The sequence below is a fragment of the Carlito syrichta genome, unplaced genomic scaffold (genome assembly GCF_000164805.1).
Source record: "Carlito syrichta isolate Samal-C Ts95f unplaced genomic scaffold, Tarsius_syrichta-2.0.1 Scaffold313410, whole genome shotgun sequence".
Lineage (NCBI taxonomy): Eukaryota > Metazoa > Chordata > Mammalia > Primates > Tarsiidae > Carlito > Carlito syrichta.
The window spans coordinates 325,516-346,860 of NW_007257506.1; the positions used below are offsets into that span (position 1 = coordinate 325,516).

The following is a 21,345-nucleotide window of genomic DNA, read 5'->3' on the forward strand; positions in this document are numbered from 1 at the left end:
TCTTAAAAGCACCTCTGCGGAATGGCCCGGCCACCAGCTCTAATTGTGCACTGCTCTAAATTCTCTCCTAATAACATCGACCACACAAAATAAATGCCCGAAAGCAAACTTTAACAGCCATTTATGGATTTTCCTGCCCTCATAAATCTGTTATAAAGCAATTACTCAGCTATATTTTGTCTTCCCTGGATTTTAGCATTTTCTGCAGGTGTGTTTATACTGGCACATTATTTATCAAGCCGCGAGAGGAACAGTGTAAAAGCAAATTAAAGTGCTCATGGTATTTTAATCAGTTTTGCAAACTTTAGGTATGGCACTAAAAGTGTCAGCTTCCAATGTGTATAGAATCTTTTTACAAAACTAAAATACAAAGAAGTATTTAATATTTTTAAATTACACAAATATGGCTCAGAGGATACCCAGTGCCACACGACTGTAGAGTGTAATATTCTGAATATGATCCCGATGTTTGGAATTTTCTGAAATAATTTGAGAATCTACAAAAAAATGAACAATGTTAAGCCTAATTATCAATGCTGTGTATAACAAAATCACAGCAAGCAATACCGATGGATAAAAAGTCGAACTTTTAACTTGCTAATTTAGTTTATTCGGGATTCATCATAAAAAAGAGGTCTCTTTAATGTAAATAGTCTATAATTATTCTGCTTTAAACAATAAAATATCTCAGTCATTTTATGTCCAATAATTCTGGGTAAAACACAGCCTCTCATGGACTAACTTGGAATTAATTCTTTTACATTGAATGATATGCAATCTGACAAAACTCCAAATCTTAAAATTATGTGAGATTGTTAGCAACGCACATTTTAAAATGAGCTATCTGTCGATGACTGGAGCAAGAAAATAATTTACTTCTCCAAATCTAACTCTCAGCCAAGTAATTCAGATCTCACAGAGCCACATAACTCAATTACGAATGTCCACAGTGGGGCCACACATCCGTGCACCTGGCCAGGAGAAGGCCTCAGTCCCGCTATGAAGAGGGGAAGGTCACAGCAAAGTCCCAGGCACCACGGCAGGCTGGATGGCCATTCACAGGTGCGGGGGTCTGGCATCATCTGCCCACATCTGCTCACAAATCAATTACTTCTTGAGCCTAACCTGTGCTACTTGTCTCTTCAAATACCTGCCAGGTGCACACATGAAGAGAATGTTTCAAATCCTCCTTGGGAAGGCCACGAAGTGAATGCTTTCCTTCTGATTAACTTTCATGATATCAGTTTGTTTTGAAGCCACTGAAAGCAACCCAAAACTGTTATGCGTGAGTGAAAGAAACCTAACAGAATGCCACATCTTCAGCAGTCATGGATTCAAATGGCTATCACTCGGAGCTCTAAGAACACAAGAAGTTCTTTGCTTTAGCCGTCCTGGGGGTGAGGGGAGGCAAAGAATCAGAGGCCAGAATGCTCCCAGGGCTCCACCCAATCAGTGAGCACGGAGGTCCCAGCGCGAGGGGCTGGAATGGCCACATGCCCTGCTTGAGCTGCCACCAGAACAGGCGGGCGAGTGAGCCAGCACAATGACGGTTCTCCTTGCAACCCGGCAGCAGGACTTCATTAAGCCTCCTGGTGGATGGCATCTCACTCCCAGGAGCCCCTAAGGAGCCCAGCTGGCAAAACGGGCTCTTTAAAAATTTCCATCACACATTGTCCTTCTGGGGTTTGCATGTTACAATCACAAATCTCTTTTTCCCGTCAGCGCCCTAGTGTTCGGTTGAATTTTTTAAAATAATTATTTTAACCACAAAGTAGAGAAGACGACCAGCAACAGCACACCAAAACACCCCACAACAATCCTGGGAGGGAGGCGGTCTGAACAAGACTCTGGGGCGCGCACTGAGTGGCACATGTGCGAGGGCCAGGAGGACACGCTGCACCAGGCCGCGTGTCCCGCACCCCGAGGCACGGTCTGCGGCAGCACCCCCGACGGGCCCAGCCTCTGTGGATTCTACTGCATGTCACTAAGAACCAGCCCCCAGAGAATCTGGCTGCTGTGCTGTCAGAGTCAGGCCAACGCATCGCGTCGTCCTCAAGCAAAGCTTTGGGGGTCTCGCAATAAGTGTTTCATCAGAATCTCGATGAACTCACAGTTCTGAACCCACATCTTGGACTGCCGTAAACCCAAGCTGAACCTGCAAAAAGGCCCCTTGACACTATTAGTTTTGGCTTTGACTCAAATAACCACACTAATGGTCAGAAACAATGCACTATTATGCTGCCAGCTTTTCTCAAATCAGCAACTTAAGGAAACTGTTCGAGCGAATGACTTAAACAAAGTCTACATCAAAGAAAGGAAACTCAGAACCGAAGGACCCAGCTTTTTCTCTCATGACTTATGTTATGCATCGCTGGCTCATGGGTTCCAAGAAGCCGTCCAACCCTTACATGAAGATCGGCTGATAGAAAGTTAAACCTGGGGAACCCTATTTAGGAAAACCAAGAATTTACAAAGTAGGCCTGTTTCCTCATTTGTTTTTGAATGCAGGTTATAAAAAGTTTATCTCCTACTACTGACAACAGATTCTACAGTAAGCTCTAGTGTTTTATTTTTACCTAAATTTTAATTTTATATTTTGAAATAATTATCTGATTGTCCATTTTAAAAAGTCACATAGGCACATAGTACCTTACATTCAGTAAAATGAACATGCATCTTGATTCTTTTGTGGCTTTGTTTTGTTTTTTGAGTTGGGGTCTCACTCTGTCACTCAGGCTGCAGTGCAGAGGTGGCATGATCACAGCTCACCGCAGTCTCGACCTCGTGGTGGTCCTTCCACCTCAGCCTCTTGAGCAGCTGGGACTACAGGCATGCGCCATCACGCCCAGTTCATTTAAAAATTTTTTTTGTAGAGAGGAGGTCTCACTAGGTTATCCAGGTTGATCTTGACCTCCTGGGCTCAAGCAATCCTCCATCCTTGGTCTCCCAAAGTGCTGGGATTACAGGCATGAGCCACTGCGCCTAGCCTGACTCTTGATTATTCTCAGTTATTTCACATGTTAGAAAACAACCAGATGTACATTTCTTTTCATGGGCTATGCCTTCTGATTCAGTTCTTTCAAGACTAAGTTATATGGAAGTTTTTGCTGGGGATAAGTTATCCAAATTATTTTTGTCTCCAGTTAATTCAATTCTTCCAATATATGGATTATATTTATGGGATAAGCAGTGAAGGGATTGAATATCGGCCATCCTATCAGGAAATTTAGCAGCACTGAGCAAACCAGGAGGGATAAAATTACATTAAAGATCAAGGGAATATGTTAATTATGGATCTGTTTAATCAGAAAAGTACATTTATTATTTGGGTCTCAAATGCACATTGGACGCATGTGATTAACACAAACAGGAAGTCTTTTTAACTAAAATGGAGAACTTTTAATACGATCCTTCACTTGTCCACTGAGATCCAGAATAAACATGAACATTTTTAAATTACAGCTACAGAAGCAGCAACACTGGTATGTACGAGGCATGTCCCTTGTGTCTGCGTAAGACGTCCTGGTCGCCACACACAACTTGCAACACAGTCCTCTGCACGGCTAGTCACGGGCGGTTGTGGACACCAGGGTCTATGGAGTGAGGATTCCGACACAAAGGACACTCTGCTGGCCGGATGACTTAAAGGCTTCCCATGTGTGCTGAGCGCACTTCAGGCTCCTCAGGTCACCAAGGACAAAACTGACTCCCCGAGAGAAGACCTGTCACCCCATTTTACTGATGACAAGTCTGAGGCTCACAAACTTAATAGCTCCATGCTCAGCATTTGAATCCAAGTGCGTCTGTCCGAAAAGGTTGTGATACGTTTTAAAATTACGACGGGAATTGCAAAATAAGCAAAGAGGAAGAGGAGGGAGAGAAGAGGAGGCAGAGCCGGCACGGCCACACCAAGAACCCACAAGTACGACTGCAGGACTTGCCGCTGGGCGAGGCTTCCCGGATCTTCCCTTGCACACATCACACACGGGACCAGGCAGCTCAGACTCATCACAAATGCGTGCAGTTGTCAGGTGTGTTGGAGGCTGTGTTGCACATTCACGTCTCCACTGTCGCTGCACTTCCACAATGTTCTCAGACTTCAAGGACCACTTCAAAATGGTCTCATGCTCCTTGAACGACGCCTGTGCTTCCGCCATTTTCTTCAACTCAACTTTGAAAAGTAATACACAGATAATAACGCTTAACACGTGTATGCACCCGTGGCATCCATGGTACCAATGTCTATGCCATAGAATGTTTCCTAATAGCAGAGGGAAAAAGGGTGTCTCTCTCCCTAAAACACTTTCCAAAGAAATAGCAAGAACTCATTTTCAAAGCAGATCAAGGTGTCACAGAAAATTCTCATCGTAGGATAGTAAAACAACGACCAAACTTCAAGGAGCTACCCAAAACTGTAAATCTCTATGGACAAAGTAACAGCTACCAGGAGACTTGTGGCTTTTAAATTCAGTTTTGCAAGAAGCTGATGAGGAAAAAAAATCATAACAACAATAGCAATGACAGTGCTTGCATAAGCACTCTGTCCTCCACAACCCACTTTTATGGGACATAATTACTTTACTAGTCATCTGACTTTACCTTCCATCAGCTCATTGATTGGTCTTATACCTACAGCCATCTCTTCAGTGGTGAGCGCTGGAGCTCAGGAGTGAGGAGCTGGTCCAAGATCCCACTGCGCCAGAACGAGCCTTCCGCCCGCTACAGAGATGTTGCAGAAGCACCCAGGTTTCTGCGCTAGTTAATGCTGTATGTCCACAAGATGGGGGCAGGAGATGCCCAGAGAGCTGGCAAAATGTTATTTCTTTGTGTGTCTTCAAGAGACTGGCATTTGCAGTGGTGCACTGTGCAGGGAAGACCCACTCTCATCAATGTGGCAGCACTGTCCGGTTCACTGAGGGTCTAGACAGGACAAAAAGGCAGGGGCGGGACAGATGTGCTATCTCCTCGTGGAGCTGGGACACACGTCTGTTCCTGCCTCCCGACATCAGAACTGCAGGGGAAGGCCGATAGCCCTGCCTGCCTTCCTGGTCTCTGGCTTGCAGACACCAGACTGTGGAGCTGCTGGGCCCCCAACCTCAGAGAGCTAAGGCATATGCTTTTTTTTTTTTTTTGAGTTGGAGTCTCCCTCTGTCACCCAGACTGGAGTGTAGTGGCCGCTCCCAGCCACCGCAGCCTCGACCTGCGGGCTCCGGTGATCCTTCCGCCTCAGCCTTCCAAGTAGCCGGAATTAGAGGCATGCGCTACCACGCCCGGATGATTTTTTGATTTATTGTAGAGATGAGGTCTCACTGCCCAGGCGGGTCTCGAACCCGCAGGCTCAGGCAATCCACTCACCTCAGCCTCCCAAAGGCGTGGGATTATAGGCTGAGCCACCAAGCCCGGCTAGGCATATGCTTCTTGAATGTCCACACAGGTCTGCTTCCCAGGAAGACCCGACTAAAGCAGACGCCTCAGACAGCAGCAGATGATGAGATGAAAGAGGCGGAGTCGACAAGAGTGGCCCTGAGGACCAGAGGCATGCGGTCCAGGCACTGCGGTGGGTGGTGGGGGCCTCCCATGACATGTGAACGGGGACCCCGAGCCCTCGCCGGGTGGGAAGTGTCTGCAAAGCTCACGGCAGAATGCTCATCGGAGCTGAGCTTAGGGAGAGAGGCAAGCAGCAGGCAGAAGAGGGGCTCGGGACAAGGACGTGCTAGGCCAGGAACCAGCAGGACAAAAAGCTCAGGGCTGAGAGACCTGGCGATGTGACCTAACACAGATGGGCCACAGCACGCTGGAACGCAGGGAGCGGCAAGAGAGGCGGCGAGTGTTGTCAGACGCATCCAGGACCTTGTTCCAGGGCGGGAGCCACGGCCGTGCTTGGTGGGAGAGCCAGAGCTGGAACTCGGTGCAGGCAGAGAAATGTGTCGTGGGGGAACGAATTCCAGGGACACCCTGAGGCAGGAGACTGGGGAGACGATGACACTTTCCCCAGAGATGACCAAGGCCTGACTCGGTGCAACGAGACGGTGGTGGGAGCCGAGCAACGGCAGCGGGGACAGTCAGCAGGACGCCGCCGCCGTGACCGACGTGGTGCAGGACTTGGGGAAAGGGGAGGAGCATCCCGCCTGCCGTGGCTGTGTTCCTGCAGGCCCACCCCAAAGGTGGGCAGAGAACAGGGTGGGGGGACTCGGCTCCAGAAGCCGGGTGCTGTAGCTGCCACTCACCACGATGCCTTTCTGAACCACCCCTCCAGCCCGGGCGAGCAGCCCCTGAGACCTTCCAAGCAGCCCCCCACAGCGGCTGTGCCTCCCTGCAGGTCGTCACACCTCCAGCCCTCGGTTCACTGGGCGCCACCTGGGGTCGGCCAGAAGCATCCTGGTCATCTCAGCAGGGTGTCCCTCTGCACAGGCAGGAGCTCTGGGAGGAAGCCCATCCGGGGCAATCATGTTGGCCACAAGGCAGCACAGGGCTTTCTTCCGCCTCTCGGTCACCTTATACTTGAAGGTCCAGCCTCCCAGCCACCCAGCCTCCTCAGGCCTAACAAGGACGTGTGACTGTCTGCGCGGCAGAGCCGGCAGGACACCCAGGGCGCATCGGGCCAGGTAGCAGGTCCGCGGGACGGGGCAGGACACACAGTCTTCCGAGAGGCACGTCAACACTCCTCCTGCATGTCAGTAGCAGACTGCGAGAGACGCAGCCATTCACGAAGCTGTCGGTTACCGTTAGATAAAACAGGCGACGGGCTCGAGAGAGGGAGTCGCTTTGCATGGAGGGAAGAAAACGCACAAGCCCTTCTGGGATAGCCAGGACTGCATTGAAATCACACTGTGCTATCGAAGCAGCACCGGGCATGGCGATGCCTGGCCCCTGCCCTTCCTTTGAAAAGAGCATTTCTCTGGCGTGTCACACCACCCTGCGGCACCTGCTCCGCCCTTTTGACAGAGCTTCCCAGTGGCCTGGCCCTGTGTGGGGCCTGGGAGCAGGGGAGGGGTGCACCGAGCCCCACACGCAGGGTCCCACGGGCACCTGGCCCACACTCGGGCCCCAAGGACCCAGGACCCAACACCTTCCAGAGCCCGTGGTCCAAGAGACACGGAAGAGATGGCTGGACTTTCCTAACGGCTCAGCTTGGAGAGATGGGAGGTGGCGGCTTGGGAACTGACAGGTATGTGAGCCCCTTTTCCATCCAGTTTTCCGTGACTGAAGGGACGTGGCACCGGCAACACGACCACTGGTAGCAGAGTCACAGACTGACTCGGGAAACAGACTGTGACAGTGAGACGCGTACTCCACCCATGAAGCAGTGCAAGGAGTGGCAGGTTCCCAAGGCCGCTGAGCCTGCCCTGTCCACACAACGAAAGGCACCAAAGCCAGGAGTCACAGCAGGTCTCAGAGGCCGAGGACAAGATCAGAACGAAAGAAGTCCCAAGTGTAAACTAAGCCATGTGGTTTAAACGTCTGTCTTTCAGGACAGCACTCCTCGAAAACAGAATGATTTTAAAAAGTCATCAACAGGATGGCTGTCAACAAGAAATAACTTATAGGACTTGTTGTGAGTCATAGAATACATACAATTAGTTTTCCCCCTGTCGTTTTCTGTTAAGTATTTTTCCTAAAGTTCACCTTCAATGAAAGGAAAAAAGTACCTGATTTTTAAGTTACTCACTTAAAAAGTAGTAAATTAGTTCAAAAGTAGAAATGAGTAAAATAATTAAAGTTCATTATCTGATTCCAAGAGGAGCCTTAAGCCCACCTGGTAAGTATCTAATAACGACTTAATGGGTTGGACTAAGATAGTAAAATAATAGAAAAACAAATCAGTGACCATTTGCAAACACCAAGGGGAGGTGTAAATTTTAGCAGTTTCAACGACACACTGTTTAAAACTTGGCAGGACGTTTCTATGCATCTATTTTGTTCTGAGTAGAGTGTATATTTTATAGGTATGTCACAACCTATAAAACTGTTATAAATACCACGGTATTTATCTTTTTCCTGAAAAGATGGGGCCATGATGCAACATGAAACGCCAGTTTAGAGAACATTCATTCCTACCAAGGCAGCCAGCAATCCTGATGCCTGTCAAATTGAGACATTAACTTTCAAATATAACCATGTAGTAAATCAAAAATGAGGTGGCATGTCTTTAAAACGATGCTTGATTTTGTTTGTGTAGTTTAGGTCCACCAAGAGACTTCTTGAGAAGGTGTGTAGGGGGAAAACAGGAATGCAAACACTAAGTATAAATTAACGACATGTAGAGTTTACAGTGATAGGCAATAAACCTTTGATTCATCCAGAAAATGATATAATATCAGATTCCAGTAAACTAAATTTTCCAGCTAGCTAGGGGATAACAAGAACACTTTGACATTGTAATTACGCCAAACGGCATTGTTTTGCCGTTGTTTAGTAGTCATGCAATGAACATGACTTCTTCCTCAGTAGGTCATATCACTGCAGAAGCCTCGAATCTCATTCTGATGATAGTTTCAACGATATGTCACTGCTAATACACAAGTTAAAGGAATCAGAATTTTTTTTTTGCCTACATATTTACAAATCCCAAAGAAACATACTTTTAATCCAAAACTTCCTTACGTTACCAAATTTTATTACAATTGCCTCTTTTCTAAGTAAAATAAAATCCTCTACCTCATTAAATAATCTGTATTTTGATTTGATTCAAAATTTTGATTTGCCTTTGGCATTCTGCTGCCCAGAAAAGGGAAAGCCAGCCACTGTGACGCCAGACGTGCCCGGATTTTCGTGGCGCAGCCACTTGCTGTAAGCAGGATATAGCCTCACGATGCATCCGTGCTTGGGAGCGTTAACTGCAACGTCCAGATGCTCACGAAGGAAACTAAGAAGTTTCTGAGCATATCTGCTCATGGATAATGTTATTAGTCTCAGTATGAATTTTGAGGAAACACTGCTATTTTATGGAGAGATAAGCTGAGGTGCTGAGAATCTAAAAATTGGGAAACAGTCATTTTTAGAGGTAAAGGAATCAAAGCTGTTATCAAGTACCCTGTGCTGAACGTTTTTCCCTATCAATAACGCTCCACTGCAACGAAAGTGCAATCTTTTTAAAATAACTTTTATTCCCAAGTGATCGCAACTTTTATCAATTGATCAGGTTATGTTGCAAGACTTCAACCTACATCTAAGCACTAGCTTTGAAGGCCTTAGCAAAATGCAACACATTTACTATAACAGACAATAAAGATTCTTAAAAATTAAACAGAATGCTTTATATTTGGGAAAAGTTTTTAATAATTTGTTATGGGATAAACTGTCATGACAATATTAATAGTAAAAACTATTTTTTCTACTAAATAATAATTATTGAAATCAAGCAATAGGCTATCAACAATAACCCTCATAGGAGTACAATGCTCCTTATTTATAAAACACTCTGTAACAGACAATATGTTAAATATTTTATATAATTTAACACGACTTAATTCTTACAGAAATGCTGTGAGGCTGGCAAGGGTGTGTCCACTTTGCATACGCGGCAACAGAGGCCCAGGGGACTGGAGTAAGCACCTCTGGGCCGCACAAGGAGCAACGCCCTTCGCAGGAAACAGCTGAACTCTGCCTGGCTGCCGTCTGCGTTCTCAGCTGCCCCGTTCTCTGTAACAACTTCTTCCGGCTCTGTAAGTCTCAAACTAGAAAGAAATATCCTACAGCCCTTGACTGTTGCTGTCAAGCTCATCAAGCACCACCTCGTTCCTGGGATCCAAGAACTTGTTTAAAAACAAAAAGAAAAATAAATTTCCGCACCCTGACCCAGGTGTCCTGAACCAGAACCCAGAGGCCAGCATGATCGTGTTGGTGTCTCATAAGCCACTTCCGGTCGGGCTCTCTCTCAGTCCTGGATTTCACGCTACTCCTTTTCCTCTGCTTTTTTATCAAGTACATTTTGGTGTCTGCACTTTGGGTGTACAACATGATGCTACGAGGTCCACCTAGGTGGTAAGATGGCTACTGTTCTGTCCCTCCCAAACACAGGCATTGGGTAGCACTGATGACACCCTCTTCCCATGCAGCCCATGGAGCCCACAGCTGACACCCAACCCGGGGTCAAGGCCGCCAGAAGCTGCCTGAGCTTACCCCGAGATGTCCCTGTGCTGTTTCTGCTCCCCGCAGAGGTCTGGAATGCACGCCCATAAATCTAATTTAACGAGCGCTCATTAGATGAAGGGCCCAATGGGTGTCCAGTACCGTACTCAGCCCTTGAAGAGCTCATGCGGAGAAAGGCCAAGGAAAACCCTGGAGTCGAGACAGGAATATTCAAGGATGTATATACAAGAAGTCGACAAAGGAGCAGAATTGGGGATTTCAAGAAGAAAGCGGAGAACAGAAAAAACACTAAGTCAGGGTCCTTCGTCAGAGACAGAATTCCTGAGGTCTGAACCCAGGGAGAACACCACACGGCCACCGTTATCCAGGGTCACTTCCCTCATAACCTCCTCTGCAGCAGAGTGGTGCTGCCTGGATGCTGACTCTCCAAACTGAACCTGGACTAGGGGTGGGGAGATCACTTTCCAGCTCCCGCTGATTTGCACAGGGTCTGGGACAATGAAATGTAAAAACCGTCTCTCAGCTGAATCTCTTATTCTAATTGTTTCCTGCTACCAAATGGATTCATTTCTGATGAGTTTCCTTTGTAGTAGCTAGTATGTTTCTACAGCCAATCTCAAAAGAAGGAAAAAGACACAACTTCTCGGGTTTCCTTTGAATGTTTTTTTCTGTTATCTTTTGCAGCTGGAATCACGTTACTTTCTTTAACATACTGCATGAATTATTGTCACATGTTAAAGATGTTTTAACAGTGATGTTAACAGGCATATTCTATTTTAATATGGAGCAAAATAATACTTTCACATCTATGCACAGATCTTTCATAAGTTTATAGAAAACCCAATGCCATTGAAATGAGAACTTCTAAATTCGTCAAGCGGTTTCTGGATTCAATCGTTTGGAATCAATTTTCATGGGAATCCTGGCTTCGGGAGAAGAATTCCACATGGAAAACCAAAGGCTGAACGCGCTTTGGGACTCAGCTTAAACTTGCGGGGGGAAAAAATCCTCATTTTGATTTTGGCATCTAGTGTACACACAGCAGAACAACTATTCTTCACACAAGCATCAGCTGCCACGGTAAAGTCCTTCACAACACAAAGCAAAACCCACCTCACAACTGATGCGAAAGGCAGCCACCCTCCTCGTCACAACTGCCTGGAGACAGACACACCTTTCATGTCCTGCATTCATCCTGGCGACGCACACTCCTCTGGAGGGCTTTTGAACTTGGATTGGACACCTCTTAGATTTACGCTTTCTCTAAATGGGAAGAGGTTTTCTTTTCTTACTGTTTTAGCCTTGCTTGGAGTTCCAGACTAACGTAGATTAAAGAGATGTAGTCTTGGCCTTAGGAATTCAATGTTTGTTCTTGATCTTTTTTATTCCTTTTGTTTTTATGAGGTTGAGCTAAAAACCCCAAAGTGGGACATAATGGCTTTAGAGACAGGAAGAAAATACTCCATCATTTTTTCTAGTGTAAAAAACCCACAGGGCTCTTTTGTTGAAAGCCCACAGTGGAAGCACTCCCTCAGAAGCCACCTTTTTTTTTTTTTCCTTAATGGCCTTCAAAGAGACAGCATTCGGAAACATGACAGCATCAAGTGTTACTCAAGGTAGCCCCAAAACAAACTAAGTGGTTTATGGTCAAAGCCTCTGTTTACTATATATACACTTGTCAAAATAGGGATTTTTTCCCCCCACTGATAAAATGTTCTTTAAATTCTACAACAAACTATTTGTTCCTTAAAAGGAAAATAAAAAAAACACGAGAGAGTTCTCAAATGAGACACAGTGAGAAATAATCGGTATGACATCATGGATAAAGGAAAAAGAGATTTTGAGAACGAAAAACATCTGGATTATGGATACCAAGGAGAGGGTGGCCACTCCAACACTTCCTTTACAATGTGACTCCAACTTTCAGAGACGGTAAAGCATAGAAGACGACTCTGCCGGGCCCAGGGAGCATCGGATGACACGTCTCTTATCACAATCAGCAAATTGAAACACAAGGCACTCCTCCGCTCCTCCCACCCACATGTACAAGTGTCTGTCATGGGACGGCACATGTATCTAGAAGGCGGCTGCACGGCCGCTACCAGAGAGAACAGAGCCCTCCTGTTTGTGTTACCAATCCTACAGGCCCTTAAAAGCATGTGCTCCAGAGCAATGAAAGATTGGTTTCCCAGGTTGTCACGGGAGCCGCTAGTAGCTACCATTGGGGCACAAGACTAGGCGGCTCCATGCTCAGCGACCCAGACTCTGAAGCACACCCTCCTTCTCCACTTGACCAAGACAGGACACTCCTTAACTCTGGAAACTTAATTCGATTTCCGGTAGCAAATACTTACAGAGAACCCACAGGCAAAACGCCATGCTTTCTCTAAATATGTTTGAAATAAATTATTAGGGCAATATTTAAAGCCTCTGCTTACCGCGAGCTAATAAATAATATTTGCCTCGAGTAGGATCGTGGCATTTCATACTACTAAACAACCACAGCCAAGGTCCCCTGGTGCCCACCTTGAACAGTCAAAGTAGCAGACGCCTCTGCCTTCCCGACCATATTTTCTGCCACACACGTGTATGATCCCATGTCTCCAGCCATCACCTTCCGGATTTTCAAGGTGTGATCATCTCGAATTTCATATCTGGTGATGTAAGGAAAGAAAGCTCAGTTAAGTGACCGTCTATGAAAGATCCCATCACTATGTATGACACCTCCAAGGAGTCAGTCTCACACAACATTCTCTTCAGAAAATTTACAACAAAGCGTTTACAACAAAGCGTGAAATATGGGATTCCCCCAAGTCAGCAGGCAAGAGAAAGGGGCTTGTTTTCAAATTTTTGGTGAGATAACATATTACACCACTTTCTGAAAGAACAGTTTTGGGAACATGTGGCACATATTCATGTACTTCCTCAGCTCATACTAAAATTAAAAGACCGGATCGCTAGTTCAATTCTTTTTCTTTTTTTTTTGAGTTGGAATCTCACTCTGTCACCCAGACTGGAGTGCAGTGGCACGCTCCCGGCCACCGCAGCCTCGACCTGCTGGGCTCCGGCGATCCTTCCGCCTCAGCCTTCCAAGTAGCTGGAACTACAGGCGTGTGCTACCACACCCGGCCCATTTTTTTGATTTATTGTGGAGATGAGGTCTCGCTAAGTTGCCCACACAGGTCTCGAACCGGCGGGCTCAGGCAATTCACTTACCTCAGCCTCCCAAAGCATGGGATTACAGGCTGAGCCACCGAGCCCGGCTTAGTTCAATTCTTAAATAGTAAGAATCCTCATGTGTGTCTCAACTCCTTACACATCACATGCGCTGCACATTTTCCCTTTCCAGCTCTTGTAACAAGTGTGGGGAGTATCATGCTTACCTCCATTCTGCAGGGGAGGTACCTGAGCCGGGGAAGGTCATGGCCTCGGGCCTCAGCTGGCTGAGTGGCAGGGCTGGCGAGTGGGCCCAGGTGCATTCGGAGTCCACCTGCCTCCCCTCGCCCGTCGGGCTTCCCTGAACCCTCTTCCCCCACGAAACCCTCTTCCTCCCCGAGCCGAGGCATCAGCCGTCGTCTGCACACTGACGGGTCACACAGGCATTTCCAGCCTCTGTGCCATCTGAGATCCAAGGCCAGATGCCCTGCTGAGCCACAGACACACCTTCCACGGGTCCCTCGCGTCGAATGCGCTAGACGACGTCCTTGTCTTCCCCCAGCGCTCACCAGCCGCTGTCCCTGCACTGCCCACCCTGCTGCTGCGCCTGCTCCCAACACCCCACAAGCCGGCGACCTGTCGCTTCAGGCTCAAGAGTTTCTGGGCAGCGCGGGGTCCCGTCTCCGCCTCCCCCCCAGCTCAGGCAGTTCACCTCTCCGGTCTGGACAACCACAGAAGCAGCATCCCCGCCACGGGCTTCTCCCCAGAAGCACGCGTCACCCATCGTTTCTTCTAAGGCGCCACCTGTTCTCGCTCGGCACTCCCGGCTCCTCCAGTGCAAATGACGTGATCGGAAACCCCTCGTGACACAAAGCTGCCAGCCACTCAGTCCCAGGACTTCCGGCCTGACCCCTCACGTCCAACCCGCACCCTGGCCATGCTAGCCTGGCGACCACTCACACACACGATGCCCTTTCCCCAACGGAGTCCGCACAGAGGTGCCACTTTTCCGGGCTGCTCTTCTTCCTTGCTTCCAAGGCACTGCCGTGTGCGACATCCCTTGAGAACTCTCTCCCGCTGCCCTTCCCCAGGGCTGGCATGGGCCTGCCTCTATGCGCCCAAGGGCGTGACGATGTCTGTCTCTATGCCTCCCGTGAGCAGAAACCATGTCTCAGCCACTGCTGCCACCCCGACACTGAGAAGGAGCTCAACATGTGTGGCTGGCAAGTGGCCATCCTGGCAAGGACAGCCACGGGAGGCCTCAGGCCGGGGTGCCGTTCGTCCCTGGAGGTCCGCTCCCGGCTGCTCTGAGGGCTTGACGGGTCTCAAGGCAGCCCGAATCTCCCACCCCTCCCGGGCTGCTCTGCGAAGGCAGGGGAGCCTGGCCCTGGCCGGCTCGGGCGTGCGTCCTGTGTGTCCTGCCTTTCTTCCCCTCCTAGCTCCTTCGGCCCCCAAAAGTTGGCGCTACCCGAGATCCTGTAGAACAGAGCAAGCCCCGCGAGGTAAAGCCCCGCTGGCAAGGGCCCCCGTGCAGGCTGGAGCCACGGAGACCCCAGGGCACCAGCAGCCCTGACCGAGGTGCTCCAGCGCTGATCCGGCCCACGGGGCGTCCCACGGGGATGCTCTGGCGACCGTGTGGAGAGGGGCCCCCGGGAGGTGCCACAGGGCAGAGACGGTGGTACCTGGACTTGGGCAGCTCCCCGTCATCCTTCCTCCACCGCACGGTGGGCACAGGGTCACCGCGGGCCTCGCATTTGAACTCTGCACTGTCCTCCACGGTGACTGCCAGGTTACTCGGCCTCTTCACAAACGATGGTCGCTCTGAAAGGAGGAAGCCATCTCAAGACAAGATGCAAAAGTGCTGAGCTGAGGAACACCGGAGACCCAGCAGGAACAGAAAGGAACATGGGATGGAGAGAGTCACTCTACACGGCACCCTGCTTTGGGAAACTTCTCCCTGGGCTTCCCACACCCCGTCCCGTGTCCCGGGCTGCCTCGGAATGCCTTCTCTCTTCCCGTCCCCCAACCCTGGCTCTCCGATCCTTCTTTCTCCCTTGGCCGAAGGCCACCGACACCCGGCACAAGGCCACGTCTCTCGCGTCTTTGTACGAGGCCGTGAAGCGCGCCCCCGGTGGGCGGCGCACAGCCCCACTTACCCAGGACGGTCAGCTCCGCAACCTCGCTCTCGCGCTCGCCAACCATGTTGGTGCCCACGCACACGTACTTGCCAGCGTCGCTCTTGCGGGTGTACGTGACCATGAGCTTCCCGCCGCGGATCTTGAAAAGAAAGTTGCACACAAACACCGTTAACGCTGCCTCCACTAATCTAACACCAGAGGTCCTCAGAGGCAGAAGCCACTGGCAAGGTGTGTACGTCTAAGCCAAGTCCTGTCAAAAACCGGTGTGTGATGCTGGCTGCATTTTTAGGTAATAACCATAGGCAGAATCAAGTCCAAAGGTACAAACAAAAGAGGCACAATGATGTTTCTCCTGGCTTACCTCTCTTGTAAAGCCACATATTCTGTATAACTCGAAATGTGCGCTTCCAAATCAGCCAAGTTCTTTCATATTATTTAGTTAAGTGAAAACCACAAAAAAATTGCACGCATAATTTGGTTAGCATGAGCGAAAAAGGAAATTCTTGATACATATGACAATAATTAATATAGAAGCACACATTAGTTATAAGTGAGTTCAAGAGAATGTATTCCAGCATTATAAGATGTGAAAATAAAAATTTCTCTACTTGTTTAATTTGCCAGAGTTGCTTCAAAGGAATCTATCTTAACTGCCAGAACACGGTAAACATGTCATTTCCTAGAAAACAGATGTTGCTGCTGCCCAAGCAGTTTCTTGGGAACTTAGAAGACTGGACAGGTCCCGAGAATTCATCTAGAAAGTCACATTCAGGTGCACTCTTGAACACACAACTAACTCAATAAAACGAATTTCAAATATAAGCAGACACACAAGAAGTGACCAATGCTAAATATGAACTGAGATTAGAATGTGGAAACAACTATCTCTGCTAACTTAATGTGGTTTGGGTTGAGTACTGAGCTCAGTTATACATGAATATCTATAATGTCCTGATTTAGAAAGGTTTTGTCAAAGAAAGCCTCCAGAATGCTTATTCGTGGAGGTTTTCACCTCACAGTTATTTGTGTTGAGTATCAGTTAGACAAAGGAGAAAGACAGACAAATGGAACAGAGGAAGGGAGAGAGGAAGGGAGGAAGAAAGAAGGAAAAAAAGAAGGAAGGGGGGAGGGAGGGAAGTGGATGAAAGGAGAGAAAGAGAGAAGGAGAGAGAAGGAAGGAAGGAAGGAAACCAAACTTTTTCTCATCATACATGATAGAGTCCATTGACACTCCTACTTCGTACAGGTAGGATCACACTGTTTTGGAGGCTTAAATTGCTTTCTTTTCATCCGAACACCCAAACTAGACATTCTGGACCAATCTCTATGTATTAAAACAAGTCAACTGTCAAGAGAGTGAAATTCCCGTGGGTTGAGCTTGATAATTGAGTAGTTATAGAAGCAAATGATCTTGCCGCTCCAGACACCACTCTGAGCCCTCCAGGACTGCTCTCTGCACTATTCATGAATCGAGAACAAATGCCTAGAATAATGCCTCCATGTAGTGGCCATGCAAAGGATTGCTTTTGAATGCAAACTAGTACTCTTATAGACAAAAGCATGTCTGCCACCCAATTTAAACATTCCTATAAAGGTGTGTCAGCTACAAGATGTACTGATAACAGTTTGGTTGTTTTCATACATACTTAAATTTCCAAATAGAAAATTACAAAGAAGAAAATAAAGGTCACACACACACACAATCCCCAAAGTAATGACTGTCACTACCTTGGACAAATTCTTCTCTGAGGTCTGGCACATATACACATATGTGCATACATGCAGCAAAGAAATGCTTTCCATACATACACACATCTGAGCACGAGCACACACTGACACTCTGTTCCCACAGGACAGAGGACACATGCTCTCCTGTAACCGGCACTTCAGTTACATAACGCATCTTCCATGTTAAACACGAGAGACACCTTAGACCCGCGGTGCCCTTCAATGGCCACACAGAATCCCAACGCCTGGATTTATGTATTTTGCCAACCACCCCTCTTGATACGTCAGAGGTGACTGACAGGTATTTTAGACACTTCATTCTTCCTCTCGCAAGCCCTGCTGCCATCAGCAACCTTTTGGACACATCTTGCCCCTGTGTGCCCCTGTCTCCTTAGCTCTCAAAGCAGGAGTCTGCAAGGAAGTGTCGACCCAGCCCCAGGCCTCTGGCTCCCCGCGCTGCCCGCCTCGCGATTCGGAAAGGGCCTTGCGTGCACACGTAGCCTTACGTCGCTCACCTCCAGCCCCGCTGGGAAAGTGTTGGGGAAGGTGCTGCAATCACCCCACTGTCCATGGAGGGGAGTGGCGCTCTAGGAAAGCGTGCCCCCTCCTCCAAACCCCTTCTTGGGTTTTAGTCACGCTTCAGGTGTCATTTCCCCTCAAGTGTGAACAGCATGGCAGAGGAGCCACCAACCCTCGAGACCGCCTCATCCCAAGCCTCGTCAGGAGTCCCACGCTGTGGAGGAAAATGACTTGCACAGCGCCACATGACGAGCTGGGGCAGGTGACGATTTTGGCGAAGACGTGCGCTGCGCCTTCGGCCGTCTGAGCTGTGTGAACGACTCTGAATGCAAGCCCACACCCACTATCATAATCACTGCTTCACAAACGCAAGCTTATCAACTTGGGTTCTTCGGGTCCAGGACAGTTTGCGTGCTCTCAAACCAAAAGCCTCCTAGGCCGCGTTGCTGTGGGCTTCGTCAGGTACTGGTTTTGAAACCCTCACATGAGAATTCCCCAAAGTCCCAAGGAGTCAGCATCACCAGAGCAGGAAGGAAGGTGAGAAACCAGCCTCTGAAGTGGAGGCCAGGGGGTTGAGATGTGGTTCTGGCGGCTCCTGGTTCTACGACCTGAAACCACACTCGCGCCTCCTCGGACCCACAGACCCCAGCTTGGAAGTCTTTGCGTGCCGAGGAGGCCAGTTCGTTTCTGAATATCTAATAGTATGTAAAAGTTTCATCAGAACAGGAAGAAACAAGCAAATGCTGTTAACATTCTTTCTGCCCTACACGCAAATAAGTCACTCTGTTTTATCTTCAATAAAACGTAAGGCTTTAAGGAGATCTCTGAAAAGCACATTCAAACAAATACAAAAATGTGAGTCAAGGGATGGCACCACTCGTTTCCAGGAGAACAGATCTACTTCTACAGCCTTGTATGATACAGTTCCGATCTACTTTTGCAAATCTTAAATACTTGGGAATGTGGAGTGTCAAGCCAACTTGCTTTTGCACACAAGAGGCACTAATTAACATGATCTGCTCCAGTCCAGTCAGTGCTCTTGGATTTTGAAAGGATCCACACAAATGGGGGACGAGGTTAGGTACCAGGAGTTTTGAGAAGACTGACTGCCAGGAGATTCCCAGATGTGGGAAGAAACGTCTTTCTGGGAGAATAACAGGAGGAAACAACACCTGAGGCAAACCTAAATTCAAAGCACTATTAAGTCCTGGAAAATCCTAAAGCACATACCATACCCTATCCCATTAGCTCCCCTGTGTACTACATGTGGCTCAATCCGGAAAAACTTTAAAACTCGACCTACCAGGAGACATATGCTTTGGAAGCACATGGCTATGATTTGGTATTGAATATAAATAAAAAAAGTGCTTCTTTCTAACACAAATTTATGTTACAGCCATCTTCTATGACTTAATCACATCTACTGCATAACTAAGAAGTAACCCACCAGGCACTTCACAAATATTTACTCTACTCTTTCCAAGTAAACCAACACTAATAATGATATGTACTACTTGACAAATTTCTCTGCAATGAATGTTTTTTGACAAATCAAGCATCTTAAAAAGCTGTTTTCATTAGTATCATAATATGACTGAAAGCATGTATTTATCACAGCTGTTCATGCATATATAATTTCTATATCAATGCAAAAAATTAAAACCATTTGAGATCTGAATGAAATATTAAACTTACAAAATATATTTTTAATGAGAAAAACCCATTTTTCCTTGTAACAACAGCAAGAATATTAATCCTGAATGACTAAATAAATTCAACAAAATTGCACCTCTGCTTTTCCACTCAAGGTACTGTTTACCAACACTATCTAGGTGAGACTCAAACTCAAAATGAAAATGCTTGCAAACATTTTTTCTAAATTTTTTAAAAGATTTCTACATCCCAGATAATGTTTCAGATTCATATACATGGGAGTGCACAGTGAGCATGTGCACTGGAGTCAGAACCGCTCTTGCCATACATGTGTGGCTTTAGACAAGATATTCTCTCTTCTGTACCTGTTTTTTCATCTGTAGAATGGGAATCCTATTAACACGTAACTCTAAGGACGACATAAACATTACCTGAGACACACCACATCTAGTACTTAGAAAAACACCTGCACAGTATTACTACAATTACATATTACACGTATGACTTAATGATTCAATAGATACTTATCTCAACAGAAACAGCCTTCCTTTGTCAGGCTAAACTCAGAACCTTTTACTAAAATTACACTCACGCACTGCATAACGGTGTTTCGGTCAAAGACAGATCTCATACATGATGGAGGTAGCTAGGGTCACGACGAAGCTGGAAACGCCTGTCGCCAGTGATGTTATGCCCGTGGTTAGGTCTACGCCCAGGGCAATGCCTTGCCTGTGTCCAGAGACGTGAACACTCACCACTGTGTTACAGGTGCCTCCAATATTCTACAGGGTCACACACTGTGCAGCTAGGCACCTAGGAGCAACAGGCTAGACCATCAGCCTAGGCGTTTCGTAGGCTAGCCCAGCGAGTTTGTTGAGCAACACTCTGGTGTTCAGAGGACTTGGTCACCTAATGACCCCTTCTTCAGGACGCATCCCGTGGTTAAGCGATGCATGACTGTAATGACTAGAGCAACTGCTATCGGTTTTGTCAGGAGAACGTAAATTTGCATCAACACAGCAGAGACTCAAAGCAAGTAATTCTGAGGTCTCGTATGTTAGTCTGATTCCCTTCAAAACAGGGATTTCGCCCCAGGGGCTGCCCCCTTCCTCTCCCAGGAGATACTTGGGATATCTGAAGACATACCTGCTTGTCAGAACTTGGGGGGTGGGATCTGAAGGATAGAGGCCAAGGACACACACGAGAGTGACCTACTCAGAAAGCCAGCAGTGCTGAGGCTGAGAAACTGCTCTAAAGACTCAGCTCTGCACTAACGATACATGCTAAATTTAAACGGCATAAAGAAGGGGGACATAAAATTAGATAATACAAGAAATATCTATTCTATTTGGAAAGCAACTGTTGATACTTCCGAGGTCGGTTTAAGTATTCCCCCATAAGTCACCCCATGAATAAGGCAATTTCCCTGTAAAATACAACTTTCCGGTCCACACTCACTGGCGATAATGGCCAAGAATCCCAGAGCAGATGTTACGACTTAAAGGGACCCGAGCAAGCTTCGCCTAGCCTGGGAGTAGACTGTTCCCTCACAGAAGACAGAGACAGAGATGGATCAAAGAGAAAGAACAAATAATAAAGCAGAGCAAACATAATTAGAAGAAAAATGACAGTCTTCAATTTCCATAAATTCGAATTGATTTTGGCATTATGCCACTGCAGAATCGCAATGGAGTTACCTAGAAGCCATTATTCTACCCTCCATAGTCACAAATATGGAATGCACGGTGGCTGGCTCCTTTCAGTAAAAAAAGAGCAGAGAAAACACAGTCCTCTGACCCTGATCAGATAGAACAGACCAGCTTTCAAGAAGCACCTGTCAACCGTCACCATTTTATGTAGAGTCATGTAAAAAATCTGATTGTAAGTTTAGGGTGACTTTCTACAGTCTAAGCTGTGGTGGCCCTTTGCAAATCAAAAGGAGACACTTCCTCTGTCTACACAGAAAAGAAAAAATGTGTCTAACATATACAAAACCCCACCGATGTGAAACAGCACTATTTAAAACAAGCTAAACTATTTCTTGGCAGGTCTCTTCCTG

General features: G+C 47.3%; 1 protein-coding gene across 1 annotated transcript in view; it reads right to left on the minus strand.

The window, feature by feature from the left end:
- ROBO1 (roundabout guidance receptor 1) overlaps nucleotides 1-21,345 on the minus strand; it is a 145,242-nt gene that overhangs the window by 89,862 nt on the left and 34,035 nt on the right. Inside the window, exons 6-8 of the mRNA XM_021718761.1 lie at nucleotides 15,405-15,525; nucleotides 14,931-15,069; nucleotides 12,619-12,746 (exon numbers count right to left, since the gene is read on the minus strand). Of these exons, the coding sequence (XP_021574436.1) occupies nucleotides 12,619-12,746; nucleotides 14,931-15,069; nucleotides 15,405-15,525 (388 nt within the window). The remainder of the gene's footprint in view (nucleotides 1-12,618; nucleotides 12,747-14,930; nucleotides 15,070-15,404; nucleotides 15,526-21,345) is intronic.